This window comes from Lithobates pipiens, unplaced genomic scaffold (assembly GCF_037356315.1).
Source record: "Lithobates pipiens isolate NorthernLeopardFrog02 unplaced genomic scaffold, aLitPip1_a1.2 Scaffold_13, whole genome shotgun sequence".
In the NCBI taxonomy this organism is placed as follows: Eukaryota; Metazoa; Chordata; class Amphibia; order Anura; family Ranidae; genus Lithobates; species Lithobates pipiens.
The window spans coordinates 259,016,944-259,039,947 of record NW_027507718.1 but is presented as its reverse complement, the minus strand read 5'-3'; the positions used below and the strand labels follow the sequence as shown (position 1 = coordinate 259,039,947).

Sequence of the window (23,004 nt, the reverse complement as noted above, 5' to 3'; positions counted from 1 at the left end):
GCAGGCATGTGTGCAGCATTCCTACTTCTTCCCTGCTCCTGATTAAGTGAAAATATTTGCTATACCCCATCCTGTTACCCTGATGCAGAAACCCACATATGTAAGCTGAGCCAAACAGAAACTCCTACTAAGTTTAATGAGTCATGTCAGGTTTGCATAGCACATAAATGGAGTTCTCCATTAACTACATTGAATGAGCCTGATAATGTAAGGGTCATTTTGATCTCAGTGGCCCCTGAAAGCATGAATCCACAAAGTGTAATAGAGCAGACCCAATAAAGATGTTGTGGCCAGTGTTCAGAAATACATGAATGTGTACACATCAGTGTTGATTTATTAAAAGTGCAAAGAATGTTCACGCACCTTAGTGAATAAAGTAAAGCAGCGTTTATTTTAATCATCCAGTCATTTAGCTAAAGATCACATTTAAGTTATACTACACATGATTGGGAGAGCAAAATGAAAGTGTACTTTGATCACCATGCTTAGTAAACATTTTCTACTCCTTTAGCAAATCAAAAACACAACTTTTGCTTTTGGAAAAGTGTAATGAGTATTTATTCCTGTAGTATTGGTGTGGGCACTACTTTTCAAACACCTGGCACGATAGCCACACCAAAGCTCAAACTAGACTTCAGATAGCAGTCAGATGACCATATTGGGCAGTAGTCATCTAATTTATATGCCCATGAGCTATATTAGTAGGCATGATCTATATTTTGTATGTATAAACATTTTATTTCATTGCATTGCCAAGCTAGATTGAGCACAAATAACAATTGGTGTTATTTGATGCCTTTATTTGGTCTTCAAAAAACTAACAAAGCTGACTGCAGCTTTCATATATGCTATAACAGCTTTTTTTGTGAGAAAACAACAGTGGTAATAAAACCTTTGTAGACCAGAAGATGAAACTTCTTACTGAACTGTAAAACTTCACTGAAGAATGATAATTTAGCAAATTTGTCATCTAAACTAATCTTATGGACCTTCTGACAGGCTACGCTTTTAGTAAGACTAATACGCATTTAAAATTAGACACCTCAGCCAGCATCATTTTTTCCTTTCATTTGAAAATAATGAAGATGAAAGATGGAGAAAATAGTACCTTCTTGACAGTTTCTAACATAGATCGACCTCCTTGCCAAGGCTTTGAGTTCTTCTTGATGCAGGTAAGGCTGGCCATGCTGTGCCACTTTCGATCTTCAAGCTTCTTGTGAAAGGCATTAGCTAGTAAGAGCACTGTGTCATAGATATACAGGTTGGTGATCTGTAAAGGATTAGATATTGATCATTAGATTTATTTTTTTGAGGAGCCTGACAGACCTAAGTAAAAATCACAACATAGTAGCTACAGCTCTTTATGGGCTTATTCTGCTGCAAGTAAAGTTCTTGCCTGATTGAACAAACAATTTTTTTTCTTTCTAAATTAGGCCTATCAAGTTATGTCATTTATGATAGAGGGTTCCCTCCTGTAGTGTCATAACAGCTTTATTTTCTGCCAACCTTTTAAACTATTATATAAGAACAGGTGTCACATATAGGATCAAAACAAATATCATGCTTGCTTTAACCCTGCTATTACCTGCTTTATATCAGTAAACCTATACTTATAAAGCAGAAATTCAATCTAGTCATTTCTTAAAGTGCACGTAAACCCTAAATGTATTTTCAGTATATTTGGCACCATACCTCACTGTATAATGTTATCCAAAGGAAATTGAATTTATTGCAAAGTTTCCTACCTGGAAAGTGTTAACAGTAACAGAATTCCCTGTTGCAATTTGCAGCAGTATTGTCAGCCTGCAAGCCAGCTAAAGGGGCGGCAGGTTGCCAATATGGATGCTAATTCAGAGACAAGGGCTTCACTAAGAAACGTTGTAACTGATTCACAAAAACTATTTACTTAAAGTAGAATTTCACTGTCTCAATCAACATTGACTATTTTTAATCCTTATGCTACTAGCATTAGTAAATAGGAAGGTTTAATATATTTACTTGTTTTCATATCTTCATACATTTCCTGGTTTCAAGGCCTATGCAAATTTATCCCAGGAGTCTTCAGGGGGGGAGAAGGGGTTTTCTTAACTAAGCCCATTCTCCTGCATGGATTCATGAGCTAAGGGCAGATGGATTCCAGTTAGTAAATGTTGCATGAGTCATTAGCCCTTACTCAAGATGACTACAGCCAGAAATGCTAGGGGTTGGTTTTCAAAGTGATTTCTCATAAAAATAAAGTATGGAGACATAGATGAATAAATATGTTTTCTCTGAATAGTAAAAATTTGTTAAATAGCATTTTTGGCTTGTGATGCTCAGATGCAGTATAGTTTCACTTTAAATCTGAATTCCAGGTATGCAAAATTTGCATGGTTACATTGGTTTAGCTTGGACCAATTAAGGTATGCATTTGTCATACCTGACTGATCTCTGGGGAAGCTGGAAATCACTGTAGTAGCCACTGCTACTTCAGTGCTCACCACTAGCTTCCATGACCTATGCTAGTGGCTACCCTTCAGTTTAGTGAACACAGAATATTGCTTGCGCAGCACATGTGTCATTCACACTTTGCATCTTCTCAATGAATGCAACACGTTCTCTTGTTGGACAATATGAAGCTCTTGACATCACCACTCCTCCGACCTTGTCTAATCACAGAACACTTTGTGTTCATTGAGAGAATGTGTTGGAATACATTGTTCATGTATTTTTGTGCAACAACTACAGATATATTCTTCAGCCAGTAGATGGCAGTGTTTATAAGTTTGTAGCTGCATCTATAACTATACTCTATTTGGTTGATTTACTAAAGGCAAAAAGACTGAACTTTTCAAAGTGCAGTTGCATTCTGCAAGAGCAGTTGCTCCAGAGCTTAGTAAATGAGCAGAAGATCTGCTGACTTCCATCATCCAATCATGTGCAAGCAAAAATGCTGTTTTTTTTTATTTTCCTTGCACATGATTGGGTACTCTTTGCAAAGAGAAGCCTTGACTAATTTACTAAGCTCTGGAGCAATTGCACTTGCAGAGGGCAATTGCAGTCTATTTGCCTTTAGTAAATCAACCTCTATGTCTTATTCCTGAATAAAGTTCCTGTCTCCTGCAGAAAAGAAGAAAAGCCCATGTGGACTGTGTACTTTCTGTTCTGTAGGGCCATATACAGAATTTCTAACAGATTATGGGCTCAGGCATAGCCAGAAAAAAAGCTGAGAACCAAGTCATTTGCAGGTATATCAAAGCTAAGAAACATCTGGATTTAATTCATCCAGATCTTTGAGGTCCAATGGAAAAAAAGACTCTAAGAAAGAAGAAGTACATTCTCACTTTTATAGATGATTACTCCAGGTATATTGCACTATATTTGAAACATAACAAAATAAAGTACCAGAGAAACATGAACAGTATTTGGTTTAAGTAAGCGACACATTTAGTAGAATATACAGGTGATAACACACAGTTGACTCTCAGAATGAATATGAATAATATTTCAAATTACTATACCATACGACCCAGAACAAAATGGGGTTGCAGAAAAAATGAACTGTACTCTATGTGAGAGTAGAAGAACCCCGCTGTTTGATGCAGAAATGCCAACCACATACTGGTGGAGGCAATCATGACCGAATGCTTTCTCCAAAATAAACTACTAGGAAAATCAACTGAGAAATCTCCATATGAACTGTGGAATTGAACGGCCCTGAATTGTAACCATCTAAAAAAATTTGGGAGCAAGGCCTATGTGCACATCCCAAAAGAAAAATGTACAAAATGGGATGTCTGCGCAAATGAAGGTGCACTTGTGGGGTACAGTGAATCTGAAAAGGGATACTGCATTCTACACCAAGACACAAACAAGGTAAACGTTGGAAGAAGTGCAATTGTTGATAAAAATGTAATCAACTAACACAAGCTCTTCAAACAGAGGGAAATTTCACATCAGTGTCACATGTCTATATGACACAGACATATAATTTAACACAGACACTCAAAATGATGTAAGGCCACAAGAGCCTTCAATCAGGAAACTCACCAAAATAAATAAAGGCGTCCCAGACAAAGGTCTGTCCTATGTTGCTTGCATAGCATTAAAACCAGAGCCAGATTCATGGGATGAGATGCAAAGACTGATGAGAAACAAAAGTGGATCAGGGCTGCTAATGAAGAGTTGACATCTCATAGTGAACTGCAGACATGGCCACTTTCATAGCTACCTCATGGTAATGGTAAGCATGCAATCAGCTGCAAATGGGTTTTTTAAGGCCTAATGCCACTCTGAAGGCAAGGTCTGTAGGTACAAAGCATTTTTAGTGGCAAAAGGGTGCTCACACAAATTTGGTGAGGATTAACATGCTACTTTTTCTGGCTGTGTCATATATATTTCCTCTTCAATATCACCATTAAGAAAGGCCGTTGTGCTATCATGGTGCTTCATAACCATTTTCCGAGAAGCAGCCACTGTTAACAGTGTTTGCAAGGTACTTTCCGAACACTGTTAACAGTGGTCGTTTCTTGGGAAAAGGTTATGAAGCACCATGATATCACCACGGCCTTTACTAATGGTGATATTGAAGAGGAAATATATATGACACGGACAGAAAAATACATGAAAAATAGAGAAGAGCATCAAGTTGCAGAAATCTCTTTACAGACTTAAGCAATCAGCTCGAGTGTGGAATTTAAAAATAAACAAGTCTTGCTAGATGAAGGATTCATGCGAAGTAGAGCTGACCCATGTCTATACTCAAAATGTATAGATGCTGAATGTATGCATATTTTACTCTATGCATTTTGAGACTATAATGGGGATGTGACATATTATCTAGGAGTTAAAGTACAGCATAAAGAAGATGGCAGCTTCCTATTTAATCAGAAATCTAAAATTGAGGCAGTGGTTCAGCAGTTTGGCATGACTGAAAAAGAAGCAAGTATTCCCATGGACACAGCATACCTAAAAATGGGAGGGGTTGGGGACCTTCTTCCTACTAATGATCAATACAGACAAGCAGTGGTTTGCAATATTGCTTCATATTTCAACCTCTAAACTTCCAGTCATTGCAGCTGCCATGTTGCTTCTTTGTAGACGTGTGAGTGAACCACATCAAAGAGACTGGACATCAATCAAGAGAGTCATGAGATATCTCAAACAAACAAAAGACTTGAGTCTGAAGTTGTCTAGAGTTGGTGATTTGAACCTGATAAGAATTGTGGACTCTGATTGGGCAGGTGATCTAAGCACTCGCAAATTCACAAGTGGTTACTGGTTCAAATTAGGAAACAATCCTTTATCCTCGGTCCAGTATGAAGCAAATCTCAGTAGCTTTGTCTTCTAGTCATGAAGCTGTGTGGTTACATCAATTTATTGAAGATCTTAGAGAGCCAATGTCCCAGCCTACAATCTTATATGAAGACAATCAACCTCAGGCATCATTACATTCATGATCTGGTTGAACAAATGTAATTGTGCTTACGTATTGTGAAACTAATAACATGATTGTAGATGCTTTGACAAAATCACTTAGAAGAAACAGATTTATAGAACTAAGATCCGAAATGGGACCAATATATTGTAAGTAGTAGTTGTTGAGAGGGGGTTCGAATACATTGTTTGTGTATTTTTGTGCAACAACTACAAATATATTCTTCAGTCAGTAGATGGCAGTGTTTATAAGTTAGTAGCATCTATGACTATACGCTATGTATTCTTCCTGAATAAAGTTCCTGTTTCCTGTCTGCAGTTAAGCAGCAAAGCACATGTGGACTGTGTGCTGTCTGTTCTGTAGGGCTATATATATAATTTCTAACAGAATGCAAAGTGTTTTCTGAAAGGTGACCATGCTGAACAAGCTACCACCTGTGTTTGTTAAGCAGAAGGTCAGCTACTCAGCATGGGACTCAGAAGCTCAAGGAGATTATTGTAGTAAGAGTGTCTACTACAGTGATTTCCAGCTTCCACAAGGATCTTCCAGTTAAAAAACATACATTCCTACATTGGTCCAAATTGGACCAATAAAGCTATGCAAAAATATGCAGACCTGCAATTCAGCTTTAATAAAACGATATATCAGGATACACACTGTTAAAAAAAAACAACAACTTGGGTTTACATACACTTTAAATCTATTAGTTTTATTACATTAACTAATTTAGTGTCTGAATTATTGTTACCAATAATGTAATAATGAATTCACCCTGCATACATAAAAGTAGTGTGGAAGCAGGTTAAGTTTAATGCTGCCCCAGTTGGGAGGGTTAGAGTTAACATGTTCTGGGTTTTTCTTAGTGGGATTTCTTGGGTCCAACCCCCTGGTCCTGTGCTATATAAAAGGACGGGGAATTTGATCTAGTGAATTGCATAAAATATAGACATGATGCCATTGCCAGAGTCCATCCATCCATCCAGTCTGCTGGCGAGTCCGGAGCACCTGTTTAATAAAGAACCCTCTACAGTGTACAGGACCGCTGGGACCTGCAGTTGGCCCCTGAAGATACCACTCCAGAGATGGCCATTATGGACTCTTTTTTTGTGCAGGTATGCTGGGGTATCTACAAAGCCTGAGTTAGGGCTTAGGTTAGGAAGAACTGTGCTACTGTAATCTGTACTGTTCAAGTTTCTAAAGTAAAACGTGTTGAACCAATGTCTTTACCTGGTCTGAAGTTACTAAAGAGGTGTAATGTAAGTAACCAGCACACATAATCTACAGCTCAGGTCAGTTAAACACACTGGGATATGAAGGCAGCAGTGCAACAGTTAATGTGATACAAGGGTAACAAAAGTTTCTCTAGCTGCCTGTCTTAAGTGTGTACACATGGCAGATGGGATAGTCTCTTGCAGGAGGAGTTGTTGTTGTCAGCACTCTTTCCTTGGGCAGTCCGTCTCCCATAGAAACAGGAGCAGATCAACACTGCAGAGGTCCTAAGCCTGTTCACAGGTATGAAAGAGGAGGGGTTAAGGAAGTTTATGCATAGAGTCTATGCTAGGAGCACGGCGGGACCCCATTCCATTACTGGGAGTGAGGTAGTGGAGATACGCTGGACAGGTGGAGAGGGCATCGGCTCTGCACATCCCTCCTAAATGCAAAAGTGACCATGGTGTTGTATATTAACATCAAGAGAATTAGGTAGAGTTCAGTCATACGTTCAAGTAAAGGTACCACATTTGTACAGCAGTGACCCTGTTCAAGATGACTAGCATAGTTCAGAAGAACCCACCCCAGAGTAGTCCTTCTATGTGAGTCACACTTGGGACCCAACTAGGAGGGGAATATGAAGGAGGTACCAACCAGTTCCTACTCCTACAAGTGGACCATACTCTCCCATGTAAATTTGAAAACATAGAATTTCTGGCTTTAGATTCCACTAAATTTTTAGAGAGTTTTTTCCTTTTTAATTTCTAGAAAGGCTCCAAAAGCTAACATGTTCTGTGTAAAAAATGTATAACTGTTGTTTTAAAGTTTCACTACAACAGTAATAGTTCTGTATTGCAATGTTAACTGAAAATGTTCAGTTCCCAACATTAATTGCTAAAAAGATGCCAACTTCTTTGCCATTAAGGGAAAAGATATGTTGCGCCATCTTACCAAGTTTTTGCAAGTGCACATTTTTACAAAATATTTAGGTTACATAAGTCACAAAAAAAAATGTACTTGTATAAACAGTACAGATATAGGCTGGCATGCTAGAGGCTCCAAGATCGCAATTACAACCACATCTTGTTTTGTATGATGGGTTTTTTCGAAGCCTGAAAAAATGCTAGTTGAAATCTGGTTTTATGTTTAACACCGCTCCATTTTGTCCAGTTTTTATAAATCAGCTCAGTTAAAATTAAACACTTTATATGGTCATTTGTAAGAAGATGTATCTGAATGATATTCATCTGACTTTTTTTCTTTATCTATGTGAATGAAAGTACCTCGTCACCTTTACTATTCCAATGACATTTATAAGAATATGACTTTTTTGTGAAGGATCTGTCCAACTGATTTATCATTTATACTGCTTTCAACAGGAAAGAGCTAGCCTATTTATTGTGCTGTAAGAAAAAGTGGGTTCATTAAACCTTTCATTGTTTAAGAGATAGACTATTAATTATGAACTGTTCTGCTCTATATCTCTCTTTATTTGCTGTACATCTGGGAATAATTGACCCTTTCATTTTGTTATGCAAGCTTTCTCAAACATGAACACACTGACGTAGTAAGGAATAATTCTGCTGACTAGAACTCTAGAGTGATCTTGTATATTAACTGACAACTTTGCTTATTTACTTTTATAATAGAAAAAAGTGCCCCGTGGGTAAACACTAGTAAAAAAATGCAAATAAATGCTAATAGCAAATACATGTATATAGTCTACTTGTAATCATATAGTAAAACAAAAAGTTAGTAGGAACAAATAAAAGTCCCAGATTTACACCAAAAACTTTGAGTACCTTTTAACCACTTGACCTCCAAAATGTTTTACCGTTTTCTTGACCAGGGCATTTTTTTTATTCGGTACTGTGCTATTTCAACTGCCAATTATTTGATCATTCAACACTATATGCAAATTAAATGTTTATAATTTTTTTTACACAAATAGAGTTTGAGAGGTTTTTATTTTTTGCTATATAAGCAAAAAAAGACCAAAAATTTTGGAAAAAAAATATTTTCTACTTTTTGTTATAAAACATATCGAATGAAATCAAATTTCTTCATAAATGTAGGCAAAAATGTATTCTGCTACATGTCTTTGGTAAAAAAAATCCAAATAGGTGTACATTAATTTCAAAATAACAAGAGACTGGCACACCGATCTAGTGCATTAAAATGATTTATTGAAAAATTAAAGAACAGCATACATTATGTTCACAAATGTATTATGTATACACGCATGTCAAATAAAAGTGGAACAAATCACCTTCAAGACTGCTGGGGTGCAACAATGATGCCAGGAGACCTGATGGTGTCCGTGGTAGCTTGACAGAGCAAGAAATGCATCATCCAAGCTAACACGGATGCCACCAGGTCTCCTGCCATCATTGGTGCACCCCAGCAGTCCTGGAGGTAATTTGTTCCACTTTTATTTGACATGCATGTATACATCATGCATTTGTGAGTATAATGTATACTGTTCTTTCATTTTTCAATAAATAATTTTAGTGGTAATGCACTAGGTCAGTGTGTCCTTCTCTTGTTTTGCAGTTCGTTTGGATACCCACAGTCCAGATGGGGCAGCAAGACTATAGGTAGTGATGTCAAGGATCACAAACAACACTTTATGTATACCACTTAAGCGCAGGAGAATTACTGTTCAGATGTATATTAATTGTTGTGTGTGAAAGTTATAGCAACTATAGTACATATATATTTGGAAATGAATCCTGATGTACTGACGACTTTTAAAACTGAAAAAAATAATTATTTTTTTACATACTGTTACCAGTGCAGTACAGCATCATCATATGACTGGTGTGGTGGTGATCAAGGATACTGACAGGTGACAGTATGTAAAAAATATATATTTTTTTCATCTTTTAAAAAAAAATTGTTTGTTTTTTTAAGATTTTTTTATCATCAGATTAGTTTTGTTTTACATCTGTCATCAGACTAGTTTATTGTCACCATAGTGATGCTTTACTACTCTGGGGGGGCGACCAAGGATTTTTTTTTTACACAAATTTTGCTTATAGCAGTGATGATTACATAAGCAATAGTTTAGCACTGTGGCAAGTGATTAATCCTCTTGACGGTATTCCCGAGAGTGGCTTGGGGTTACATTTCAGTACCATTAGCAGTAACCCTGAGCCATAGCTTCGGGATTGCATTGCAAAATCCTGGTCCAGGTTACTTACCTTGTCACCAGGATCCTGCAATCTCCCCCCGCTAGATCTTCCACCTGATGCTCTGTGTGCTGGGCTCCATTCCCTGTGAGCGTCGCGACACATGGGGGCGGACCCCAGCGGCAAATGCAAAAAGTACAAAATACATAACACATACAGTAAATTGTAATCTTACAGATTACATTACTATATGAAATAATTTCACCTCCCTTTTGTCCCTAGTGCTTTGTCCAGTGCCCTGCATGCAGTTTTATATTATATATACTGTTCTTTCTGCCTGGAAACTTGAGATTATCCCATTGAGATTATCCTGTTAGGTCAAGAGTGGTTTTGAACCAGCTAGAAAACAGTGATAGTAAATTAGAACACTTGCAGAATTGAGCAATAGTGATTCGTGGGGAAATTCATTTTATTATTTTTATTATATTATTATTTTTTATAATTATTTATAGGTATTTATTGTATTATAATTTATGATTTTGTGTTTCAAACTTTAGGATACCCAGGATGTCTACTAGACTCTTGTTTGGACAGATTTAAGTGTGTTATTACTAAGAACTACAGGTCTACAATATAAAACGCCAGATTTCTTTGAAAAACAATGTACATTTTTGAGATACAAAAATCTGACATAATCATACCGCCAGGGAAGCTACACCCCAGATTAAGTAAAAGAAATTGATACACTGTCAGACAGAGATTGTACAATTAGCCTTGGCTTTCATAGTATTGGAACTCCTTTCCTGTTTTGCTACAGTTGTACAGTGTGACAAAATATGACTTCACAGTTCAGCAGGTACCAGAGTTTGACCTAGTACATGCAATATCCAAATAGATCTGATAAGGCACATACCCTCCCTTCTAGTGATGAACCTAATGTGCCTTGGTTGGTTTTGAATATCATTCACCAAACAGTAAAAAAAAGGTTAAAAAATTGTGAATGTTCCTCAAACCCTATTGAGGTCAGTGTGAGATGAATCCCGCTAATAAATGTTGCCAATGTTTAAAGTGACATTAAAGGCAGATTTTGTTTTTTAAATAACAAACATATCATACTTACCTGCTCTGTGCAGTGTTCTTTCTTGGGTCACCTCCTGGTCCCTCCCTGCCAAATGCCCCCATAGTAAGCAGGTTGCTTCCAAGCCACTGCTTTGTTTGTCAGCTTGGCCCCGCCACCGTTCCCTCCTCATTGACTCACTGGCTGTGATTGACAGTAGTGGGAGCCACGGAGCCTCTGACTTCAGCTGCTGTCTCAGCCAATGAGGAGGAAGAGACCCAAGAGTTCCATTGCTCTTGTGCACATTGCTGGATTGAGATGGGGTTCAGGTAAGTAGAAGAGTAGGCTGATGGGGGCTGCTGCACACAGATTTTTACCTTCCAATTCGCATGTTGGGAATTGGAATCCGGAGTGAACTGCACAGGAGTCCTGTGTGTCTTCTGATCCATTTCAGGTCTGAATGCAGCCAAAAATTTAGACTGAAATCGGACCTGAAACGGTGAATGGAGACGCACTGGACCCCTGCTGTGAACTGCTCCTTTCCTCAGTGTGAACCCAGCCTATGGTATATGTCACATGGGTTGGTCACATGGGTTGATGTCACATGGGGACTATGACATCGTAAGGGGGCGGGGTCACCATGTGACCAACCCATGTGACATATACCATGTGACACCGCCCCATTGTCACTATATAAGTGACCGCACAGCGCGGCTCTGGCATTCCGGCCGGAGAGCTCGTCGAGTCAACATCTCCAGGAGAAGAAGAAGAAGAACAAGAACAAGAAGAAGAACAAGAACGGAAGGCGGCGGCGACGACAGCGGTGACAGAAGACCGGGCCACCGCCTGTAAAAGAGCTACAAGAAGGCGCGGTGGCCCGGCAGAAGAACCAAAGGCGGCGACAGAAGAACGGAAGGCAGCGGCGACAGAAGACCGGGCCACCGCCTGTAAAAGAGCTACAAGAAGGCGCGGTGGCCCGGCAGAAGAACCGAAGAGGGGGACAAGACCCCCGAAGTCGGGAGAAGAGGCCGGCGGCAGGGAGGAAGAAAGCCGGACTCCTCCGCTAGTAAAAGAGCTACACACACATAGCGGAGGAGTCCGGCGAGAAGACCCCCGAAGACGGAAGACCCCCGGAGCTGTGCAATAAAATATTTTTTCCCCTGTGTTGTGTTTTTTTTTGTACTTTATTTCACAGGTGAATGGGTAGGGGTACATTGTACCCCATACTCATTCACATAGGGTGGGGGGCCGGTATCCGGGGGCCCCCTTCTTAAAGGGGGCTCCCGGATTCCGATAAGCCCCCCGCCCGCAGACCCCGACAACCAACGGCCAGGGTTGTCGGGAAGAGGCCCTTGTCCTCATCAACATGGGAACAAGGTGCTTTGGGGTGGGGGGGCCGCGCGGCCCCCCCTTCCCCAAGGCACCCCCCATGTTGAGGGCACGCGGCCTGGTACGGCTCAGAAGGGGGGGCGCGCTCGCTCGCCCCCCTTTCCTGGCCGGCCGGGTAGCGTGCTCGGACAAGGGTCTGGTGTGGACTTTGGGGGAACCCCCACGCCGATTTTTTTCGGCGTTGGGGTTCCCCTTTAAGCCCATTCCAGGCGGCGGAGCCCGCGACGTCTCCTTCGCGGGCCCCGCCTACCTGTACACGCGCTCGAAATGGGCGGATTTGCCTCCGCCTTACGTGGGCGAGTCCGTTCATTTCAAAAGTTGAGCGGACTGTTTGGCAAACAGTTCGTTGAAACAGTCCGCTCGTGTGTGGGCAAGTCCGCTCATGCAAATTTTGAGCGGACTGTTTGCCGAAACTGTTTGACGAACAAGGTTGGGCAAACAGTCCGCGCGTGTGTACGCGGCCTCAGGGGGAACATGCACCAAGACTTTTTTTTAAATACTTTTAATCAGGGAGAAGAACCTTTAAAAACTCTAAAGGGCAAAATAAAAAAACGCACAATTCCTTCACACAAGCAACATTGAAACCTTCAAAATGGATTTTGTATCTATATCCAAATTATCCATGGTACCGCCCATGGTAAGGGCATGTAGACCAGTATGCTTCAGGAGAGAAGTCTTTACTACACTACACTACACACCCACACACTCTGATAAAGGTCTGCTATTTTTTTGGGTGGACGTAACAGTTTTTTTTTTCTTGCTACAGTTTTTCCCTGATCCAAATATATTGTTTTTTTTTCCTGCGGGGTCCCCCTTGACATCCATACCAGGCTTTCATCAAGGATACATGTAGGCCAATGTATTCTCTCCTAAAACGTAAGATCCCCATCATAAAAAAGTTTGCAGATTTCACCTCCGTAACGTCTCTAAAATTCGCCCCTTTTTAACAAATGAAACCACCAAGCTCCTCATTCACTCCCTTGTTATATCTCGCCTTGACTATTGCAACTCCCTTCTCATTGGCCTGCCTCTCCATAGGGTATCTCTTCTTCAGTCTATCATGAATGCTGCTGCCAGACTTATCCACCTTACCGCTCAGTGCCTGCCAACCCTCTCCTCCAATCCCAACTCTGCCCCGGGCTACATCACCAATCTTGTCTCCAAATATCACCCAAATCGTCCCCTCTGTTCTTCTCAAGACCTCCTACTCTCAAGCTCTCTCATCTCTTCCTCCCATGCTCGTCTCAAGGATTTCTCCAGAGCCTCTCCAATCCTCTGGAACTCGCTACCTCCACTGGTCCGGCTATCCCCTACTCTTGCAGGCATTCCCTGAAAACTCATCTATTCGGGGAAGCCTATCACGTCTCAAACTAATCTCCTACCACTTCCATCAGCTCATTCCAGACAGTTATAACCTTTTGTACCACCTGCCCTGCCCTATTAGATTGTAAAATCTTCGGCGCAGGGCCCTCTTAATCCTCTTGTATTTTATTGTATTGTAACTGTATTGTGTTTTATATTGTAAAGCACTGCGTAAATTGCTGGCGCGATATAAATCCTGAATAATAATAATAATAATAATAATATACCATATTTTTTGGACCATAAGGCACACTTTTTCCCCCCAAAAATATGGGGGAAAATGTCTCTGCATCGTATGGTGTGAATATATACGCAGGCACTGCTCCCCCTGCTGCCGGCACCACTCCTGCTGCTGGCACTGCCCCCACTACCATTGCCACCCCCCCCCCCCCCCACCGATGTCACCATGCTAGATGGTAAGACAGACATCCCAGGCCACTGCGAGCGCTGAGCAATCTCCTTGCTGGCCTGACACCTGCTAAGAAGACAGAGCAGCTCGAGCAATGGCAGAGGTCAGGCTGCATTAACGGCAATTGTCAGGCTGTATTTCTATGGCAATAGTCAGGCTGCATTTCTATGGCACTGGTCAGGCTGCATTTATGGCAATGGTCAGGTTGCATTTCTATGGCAATGGTCAGGCTGCATTTCTATGGCAATGGCCAGGTTGAATTTCTATGGCAATGGTCAGGTTGCATTTCTATGGCAATGGTCAGGTTACATTTATGACAATGGTCCGGCTGCATTTATGGCAATGGTCAGGCTGCATTTCTTTGACACAGGTCAGGCTGCATTCATGGGCACTGGTAAATATTTTAGTACACCATTTGGTTCAAAATATTTTTTTTCTTGTTTTCCTCCTCTAAAACCCAGATGCGTCTTATGGTCAGGTGCGTCTTATGGAGCAAAAAATACGCTATGTAGCTAACTTCTATAAAAAATGTTAGTTCCTGCATCCAGACCACCAATCAGGTTTTAAACAATTCACAGTCATAATGTGATCTAACCAAGGCCATATTTCTGCACAGCCACCCTCACATCATGTTGTTGATGGGGTCTATACAACAAGCTTTTAGAATGAGGTGGAAATGTGCACTACTTATCTTTTCCTCCTCTCTGCCCACAGCCTCAATGTGTGTTGTATGGTTGTTATTGTTATATCTGATTGTTTGATTCTTGATCTAGAGTCTCCTGAGGTAGAAATAGGGTTGCACAAGACAGTTTGTTTAAAGGGTAGGAAGTATAAATCTGGCCTTGGAAAATTGAAAACAATACTGTAATGTAGGCTATATGTAAGATATTATGATAGTTTGCAACGACACTGGTGTTCTGGATCAGTGTTTCTCAAAAATTTTCAGTTGCGGGTCCCTTTGAACCCTTCAGGTTCACACTAATGCAGGTGGTTGAAGGTTGGGGAATTGCAGCTGTTCCTGCACCCGCAACCACCCACAACTAAAATGTGCTGCTATTTACAGATGCATGAGGCTGCTATTCATTCCTGATAGCACCCCCACGCATCTAAAAATGCAACATATTTGAAGACACGCCAGACCACACGGTCACTGCTGGGAAAATGTATGGTACAAAAGCGCCATGCGATTTCCCAGCTAATATGGTTTGAAAATGGTCCAGGAACCATCTTCATGTTTGGCTTCGGCACCCCCACTGCCCAGAGAAATGTTTATTTACATAGTCCTGTACTGTAGGGGGATGTAGAGCAGGTCAGCACTCTAGAGGAAGCCTCCCCCTCTCAGGGCTCTGTACGTTGTCGGCTCTGCTCATTGCAGACAACTCTCACTTTACTGACAGTTCGGATCTCTACCGCCTCACGTTGTATTTTTCCTTCTCACACAGCTACACATGCCTCCCCAGCTACACCGACAGTAGAGCAGAAAGCATCCCATCCAACAAACCACCAGAGCACATCCCAGCAAGCGGTGCAGGCATCACACCAGGCCTTAGCAACCACACAGCTTTCACAGTGTCTATAGCAGCTGCATGCATATTTGAGACAGCGGACCGGCACCCCTGTCATTAAAAAAAATATTTAACTGGTGGCAAGAATAATCTTGATGCCTGCTTAGTTAGGGAAGTTTTTGGTAATTTTGCTGCGGAACCCCTGGGGACTCGCTGTGGCACTCCAGGGTGCCATAGTGCAACGGTTGAGAGACGCTATTCTAGCGACATGTACATTTTCTGGGGGCTGCATGTTTGGTTAAAACAGTAAGTGATTCAACCCCCTGGTTCTATGTCAGTGATTCTCATAATCTGATATATGTAATTATTATACGTCAGCCACTGATTATAATAAGTACCAAGAAAACTGTGAAAATTTACTTAGCTTGGTAAATATGGTGAAAATTGGGGTGGCTTTACTAAAACATTAGAGCATGTTTACTTTGCAAAATAATAAAAATTAAAGAGTTACTAAAGGCTAATTTTTTTGTATTAAATAAACACACATGTTATACTTAACTGTTCTGTGCAATAGTTATGCACAGAGCCACCCTTTACCTCCTCTTCTGTGGTCTCCCAATGGTGCAGCCTGCTCCTTCTCTCAAAGCAAGCAATTTGATTGACAGCAGCAGGAGCCAATGACTCCTACTGCTGCCTTTGAGTCAGTGAGGAGAGAGAAATATACATATATACATTAGCATTAGTGCCAAATATTTTTTATAATAGTTATCACCAAAATATCAAGCGCTTATAAATATACCTGACAAGTGAGGGTTCTATTGATCTCTGAAGCAGCATGCTAACTGTTGGCAGCAATCTACCTGAACTGCTTCTTCGGGCTAACTCCTTTTACAATGCCACAAAAGCTCTGAGCACCAGCCTTCATTAAGCTATTTCATAGCAATATAAATATCACACGCCAAGCACGGAGCAGTGATTGGCACTTTAGGATTGCAAGACCAAGTGCGCCTTTTAGGTGATTGTGTATTAAAGGTTTTATTTATTTGTCAGACTGGTAACACTAGTTTTTCCTTACTTCAAACATTTTTAGACATGACAGCTGTTGTTAAGGACTTCATTGAAGTTAAGCTGTAGTGATTACATAGCAGTAACAGCATTTTAGTTTAAAGTTTGAAGTTCTGCCCCATGCTGCTAACAGCACTGCATTACTCTGTTAACTTCCAATATACTTTTGTTAGCCGAGAGCTATATTAAATACATCTAACAGCTTCTAACATGTATAAAATACAGCATGGGAAAAAAAGAAGAGTATGTGTGTTTAGATATATATGCGTCATGTGTTAATAATTTTATTATTTGACTTGTCTAGTTAATAAGGATTACACAGATTGTGAAGTCTGCCACTATATAATGGAAGATGTCGCAGAAGGTGGTTTGTAATTAATATTACTGATTGTGCTGTCAGAGATGCAGCTAGTTGTAACTAAATTTAAAAAAAAAACAAGACAGGGGTGTGTTTTCTCAACTGATTAAAAGGGTCATAAACACAAGTAATGGAAACCTTTGCAGAAAATATAATAAAATACCATTTACAAAAAACATTTGTAAAGGTTGCTGGATTTGTGCAGACCTTTACATGTTAAATTAAATACATTTAATTTACAAACATGCACATTCTCTACTGCTTCTTCACAAAACCCAGCCAGCAGCGGTAAAACAGAACCGAGGATTGGATGTATGTGTTCCCACAGAGCCTTCTTGGCAGCCCTTATGACAAGAGCCATTTTTATCCACTATCCTGTGAGTTGCCATTTGTCCTTTAAAGATTTCTTTAGTCACTGAGGAGCTAGTGTTGTAACTCAAAGACTTTACACCTTATGGATCTTATGAACTGCTTACCCTTATATAACTGTCATTTATTCACTTCATATTTTTTGAATATATCACCATATGCTTTCTTCTAAAGTTGTCAATTACCATTTATTACATTTATTACAATGGCGTGTTGGAGGTCATCTTTTAAAAGATTTACTGTGCAACTCAAACAGTGAATGTTTACTGAATATTCATCCATCTGTATTTTACAGCACTTGGCTATCATTTTCAAAGGATTCACCTTATGTGTAATGTGGTGGCTGATTGGCAAATCTTGACTTTAAAAAAGATGTGAACTCTCAAATTGTAAAACAACCAATTCAGTTTAAAATAGGAATAAAGTGCAAAACATTTGGGTTTTTTACATATAAAAAAATTATAAATACTGTTTTCCCCTTTTTTATAAGTGATCACATGACCTCTGTTCTCAGCTGCATAAGCGACTTAGAGAGTCGGGGGAGGAGAAACATCAGAACGCTGATTTTTCCAGTACATGGCTGTATGGGGGGGGTGGTCAGCACAAGTCAAACCATTGGAGGAGAGCAGGCTAAGTTCACAGCACAGCCAGAAAACTGACCACACACTCTCTCATGTCTGGTGTAGTCAGTTTTTAAGAGCAGAGGTACTGGCAGGAACACCAGTTATTTCACACAAACAAAGCAATACAAAAAGGGCAGGATACTTTTTATAATTATATAGTACAGCAAGCACATATCAGGAATATGAAATTTTGGAAACACAACATTTAAATGTGATGAGTGAATCTTGTTTGTAACTGGAATCTCTCAAATATTTTGTATGCTGACACTAATTGACAAATCTTGTTTGTATTTCAAATGTAACAGGTGCATTTTGTATCTCTCTATCAGGCTCAATTCACATCTATGCATGTTGCTTTTGAGCGTTTCTGAAGTATGATTTTACCACAATTCGTGCCGCGATTTGCGTTTTGCGTTTTTTTATTGTCTGTATATGGCTGGTTGCTAAGGAGGGGGCAAGGAAGCCAGCCGCCGCATCCTTAACAACTGATCCCTACCCATTCCCTAAAAAAAGTAGTGTAGTGTTAAAAAATACAGTAGACATTTTTTGACAAATCTTTTATTAAAAATCTTCTTCTTCTTCTACGCTTCTTCCTTCAGTCTTCCTCCATCTTTTCTCGCATCTTCATCCTCCGATCTTCTCTTTCTCCCCCTGTTTCTTTTTCTGCTCTTCTTCTATCTTCTTTGTCCGGTGTTCTTCTTCCTATGCCGTCACTCCAGCTGATGACCCTCCTCTGATGTTGCGTCCTGCTGATCTGTTGGCGCCAATGTCCTGCATTTCTTAAATAACGATGTGGCGTGGCAATCGGATTACATCATCCAGAGGCCACGCCCTCGTGTGATGTCACCGCCTGGGCATGGCCTCCAGATGACATTATGATCATTATTTAAGAAATGCAGGACATCGGCGCCGACAGATCAGTGGGACGCAGCATTGGAGAAGGGCCATCAGCTGGAGCGGCGGCAGAGGAAGAAGAACACCGGACAAAGAAGACAGAAGAAGAGCTGAAGAAGAAGCATGGGGAAAAGTAGAAGACTGGAGGATAAAGATGCGGGAGAGATGGAGGAAGTGCGGAGAAGAATAATAATACGTTTTTTAATAAAAGACTTGTCAAAAACTGTCTACTGTATTTTTTAACACTATACTACTTTTTTTGGTGAATGCGTAGGGGTACAATGTACCCCATACTCATTCACATGGGGGGGCGGAATCTGGGGGCCCCTTGTTAAAAGGGGCTTCCAGATTCCAATAAGCCCCCCGCCCGCAGACCTCCACAACCACCGGGCAAGGGTTGTCGGGAAGAGGCCCTTGTCCCCATCAACATGGGGCAAGGTGTTTTGGGGTGGAAGGTGCAGAACTCCCCCTGCCCCAAAGCACCCATCCCCCATGTTAAGGGCATGTAGCCTGGTATGGTTCGGGGGGTGCTCGCTCATCCCCTCCCAGTTTTGGGGGGACCTCCACGGCATTTAAAAAAAAAAATTGGCTTGAGGGTTCCCTCCAAATCAATACTAGACCCAAGGGCCTGGTATGGACCTGAGGGGGACACCACGCTGTTTTTTTTCACAGTTTTTTTTAGACAGCATTTTTTTTTTACATTGAGTGGGAAGCCAGCTGACAGCTGACGACTCATCGGTTGTTAAGGATGTGGCGGCTGGCTTCCCGGCCCCCTCCTTTGCAACCAGCTATATACAGTGTAAAAATAAAAAATAAAAACAAGCAAATTGTGTCAAAATCGTGGCAAAATTGCGGTAAACACAAACTTGCGTTTTGGATGCAGGTCCATTGAATTCTATTACATGCAAAATGAAAAATTTCCCCAACCCTTTCCGAAAACGCAGAGGCACAAAAATGCATTGATGTGAACATGTTCCATAGGAACCCATGTTAAAAAATTTCCCTGCATTTCTGCAAAATGCATCAAATAAACTCATTAGTGTGACTCAAGCCTCAGTCTCTATGATAATTGGTAAATCCTTTCAAAATCTTAATAGCCAAATTCTGTAAAATACACAGGGACAAATGTCCAGCAAACATTCTCTGAGTAAATCACACAACATATTCTTTATAAATAGACCCCTTGGTCTAATACATTGAAGTGTTTGTAAAGGAATAAGGTTTTTTTAACCTAATGCATTCTCTGCATTAAGGTGTAAAACCTTTTGCATTCAGCTCAATGGACACACAGAGAGGGGCTCAGGAGTGAACAGGCATGAGTGCCCCTATAGCAAGTGTCTTGCTATGGAGGCACTAGGTGAGGGGAAGGAGCCATGAGCCAAGAACGGTCTGCTCTGTGCAAGACTATTGCACAGAGCAGGTAAGTATGGCATGCTTGTTATTTTTATTTAAAAAAAATTGAGCATTTACAAATCACTTTGAGTATATTATTACAGACGTCTCTTGTAGTCGCTCCTATGTAGTCCATAGATTAGACCATTTTGAGCAGAAATAAAGTAAGCAATAATTAACTTAAGCCATTTCGAGCAGTAGAATACAATATTTTAAACAAGCAATGTCCTGCAAGCATGAAAAATATAGAAAAATATATTCCAATGAAAGAATTTGAAGGATGATTAAAATGAGCTTCAAAATATGTAAAACAGAAAAGATCAAAGCAAAATTTCAATGAGCTTGACAATTACCTGGGTGACCCTCAAAAATAAATCTAATTGGCTAGAAATTCTTTTCAAAATCTTTTACAACTAAATTTACATTTTATGCTGGTTCTCATGATTTTACTTTTTAAAGTTCCAAGTTTTAATGAAGTGTTCTGTTCCAACACAAAACTTTACAGAAGCAACAGTTTATTTTTAGCAGTTATATATACAATAGGTAGTCAAAATTCCATAAATATTTTCAGTAACGTCATACAATGCACACAATTTATAAGCAACCACCTACTTAAAAGGGATTTTGAAGAGGTAGTATTTAGCCCAGTTCCACAATGGGTATAGAAAATATGCACTCTAGGAAATGATATGTCCACTGAGCTTAGTAATAAAGTGAAATTTACTCTGAATACACACTCAAGTGCTGGGAAATTTTCAAAATACAAAAAGTTTGGCCTTGCACGTGAAGGAATGATTGAACACAGCTATTTTTTAAAATCAATCTACTATTTTACCATGCATGTTGCTTGGTTAGGATTGAGCTAAATTTCATCTCCTCTATGTACCAATATACAATAAGCGTACTTTTTTTGCAGAAACAACAACTATTTCTATTTATCTTACGCACTCTGTATCATTGTGTCCAGCTAGCTGTACAAAAAACATATCCATTACTTCCTAGACAGATCTTGGGATGTGTCACAAGTAGGAATTTACCAGCTGACCTCAGTAGACCATCATCTACACTTTTACTCCAGAACATTGCTACCACAACTTATCAGGTGCACAGTTTTCCTGTGCAATCAGTGAATTCAGTTCTCACTAAATACACAGCCATAGATCGTTCATTTGACAGAGTGTTCAGGAGCTGAGTGATCAGAGTATCCTGGGTTCTGTAAAGCTCACCATACACTATACAATCTGATTGTACAACCTCCTTTAGATCTACCATCAATTATATAGTGTAAGGGCCTGCCTGATTGGATGCAGTGTGATTGAATAGATGGTGCATCCGACAATTATATAGTTTTAGTAAATCTAAAGGAGATTGTACGGAGATTGTACAATCAGATTGTATAGTGTATTGTCACCTTTATACACCTAAAATCAACTAGTTGTGGTTTTGTTGCCATTAATTGTGAACAGCGCACCAAACAGAGAAGCAAACGCATAGTTTGCCACATGAAAAAACAAGTGAAAAGGCAGCAAAACACACAGTAAAATATATTCAACACACCAAAATGTCCCATAAACTACCTTGCCACATATAGCACAGCTTATTGAAATCAACAAACTGCCCTATGAATGTCATGGGAAAAACACATCCCAAAATGTGTGCTCCCACTACGTTAGGTGTGAATGGGTATAGAAAGTGAAATTGTTATGTTTACACAAAAACAATGAGGCTCCATTTATATCTGTGTGTTTCCAAATACATGGCAAACTGCACAGAAAATGCATATTTTGCCTTACGTTTGAGAAACATCCTGCAAACGCAACAAAAAGCACAGTAAACCCCCCCCCCCCCCCCCCGCTCCGCTGTAAAAAATAAATTCTGTAACTTCTTTGGGGCGATTGCTGTGCATAGGGCATCCCATTTCAGTTCACTGGAATGGGCTTCCCTATGCATAACAGCCAAAAATGCGTGGGAATGTGAGTTCCTGTTATGCAGTGATGTGAATGGGGCCTGATAGCTGAGAGTCTCCATCCATTCCCTCCTATGTACTTGTATAAAGATGGCCATACAATATCTGTCCCAAATTTTCCAAAACCCAGCTTTACTGCTTCTGCATAGCATTGCTTAGCTACTGAGTTGAAGTGTGTTATTAAAAGTGTTATTTAGTTAACTACATCCTGCCTGGCCTATACCAAAATCATGGCCGGGAAGTGGATAAGTTATGGTTCAGTTATCCTGACTGTTATCATGACATCCAGAAGTATAAGCCAGGTCCGCGCACACCCACGGGGGCACGCAGCATGGTGATCGATGGTGTGGTGGGTCACTCTGACACACCGTATATCTCTGATTATGGTAAAGAGCCTCTGACAGAGGCTCTTTACCACATGATCAGCTTTGACCACAGCTGATCAGTGTGAACCAGGAAGCTGTAATACCAGCTGTAATCAGCTTTCCTTGGTTCGCACAGTGAGAGCAGATCAGCGGTTCTCCTGTCAGGGGGGGGTGTGCACTGATAATCATCTCAGTGCCCATCAGCTTCCAGTCAGTGCCCTCCCAAATTGCCAATCAGTGCCCATCAAAGTGCCAATCAGTAACACCTGTCATTGCCGTTCACAGATGCCCATCAGTAATGCCTGTTAGTTCCTCCTCGTCAGTGCTGCCTATCAGTGCCCATCAGTGCCAACTATCAGTGCCCATCAGTGCTGCCTATCAGTGCCCATGTGTGCTGCCTATCAGTGCCACCTATTAGGGCCCTTCAGTGCCACCCACCAGTGCTACCTATCAGTGCCCATCAGTGCTTCCTATCAGTGCCCATCAGTGCTGGA

General features: G+C 40.6%; 1 protein-coding gene and 1 pseudogene across 1 annotated transcript in view; one reads left to right on the top strand and one right to left on the bottom strand.

Annotated features, from left to right (window-relative positions):
- GRID2 (glutamate ionotropic receptor delta type subunit 2) overlaps positions 1-23,004 on the bottom strand; it is a 1,483,303-nt gene that overhangs the window by 538,586 nt on the left and 921,713 nt on the right. The window contains exon 7 of the mRNA XM_077476559.1: positions 1,109-1,270. Within this exon, the coding sequence (XP_077332685.1) occupies positions 1,109-1,270 (162 nt within the window). The remainder of the gene's footprint in view (positions 1-1,108; positions 1,271-23,004) is intronic.
- LOC143973891 (uncharacterized) lies at positions 4,906-5,457 on the top strand (annotated as a pseudogene).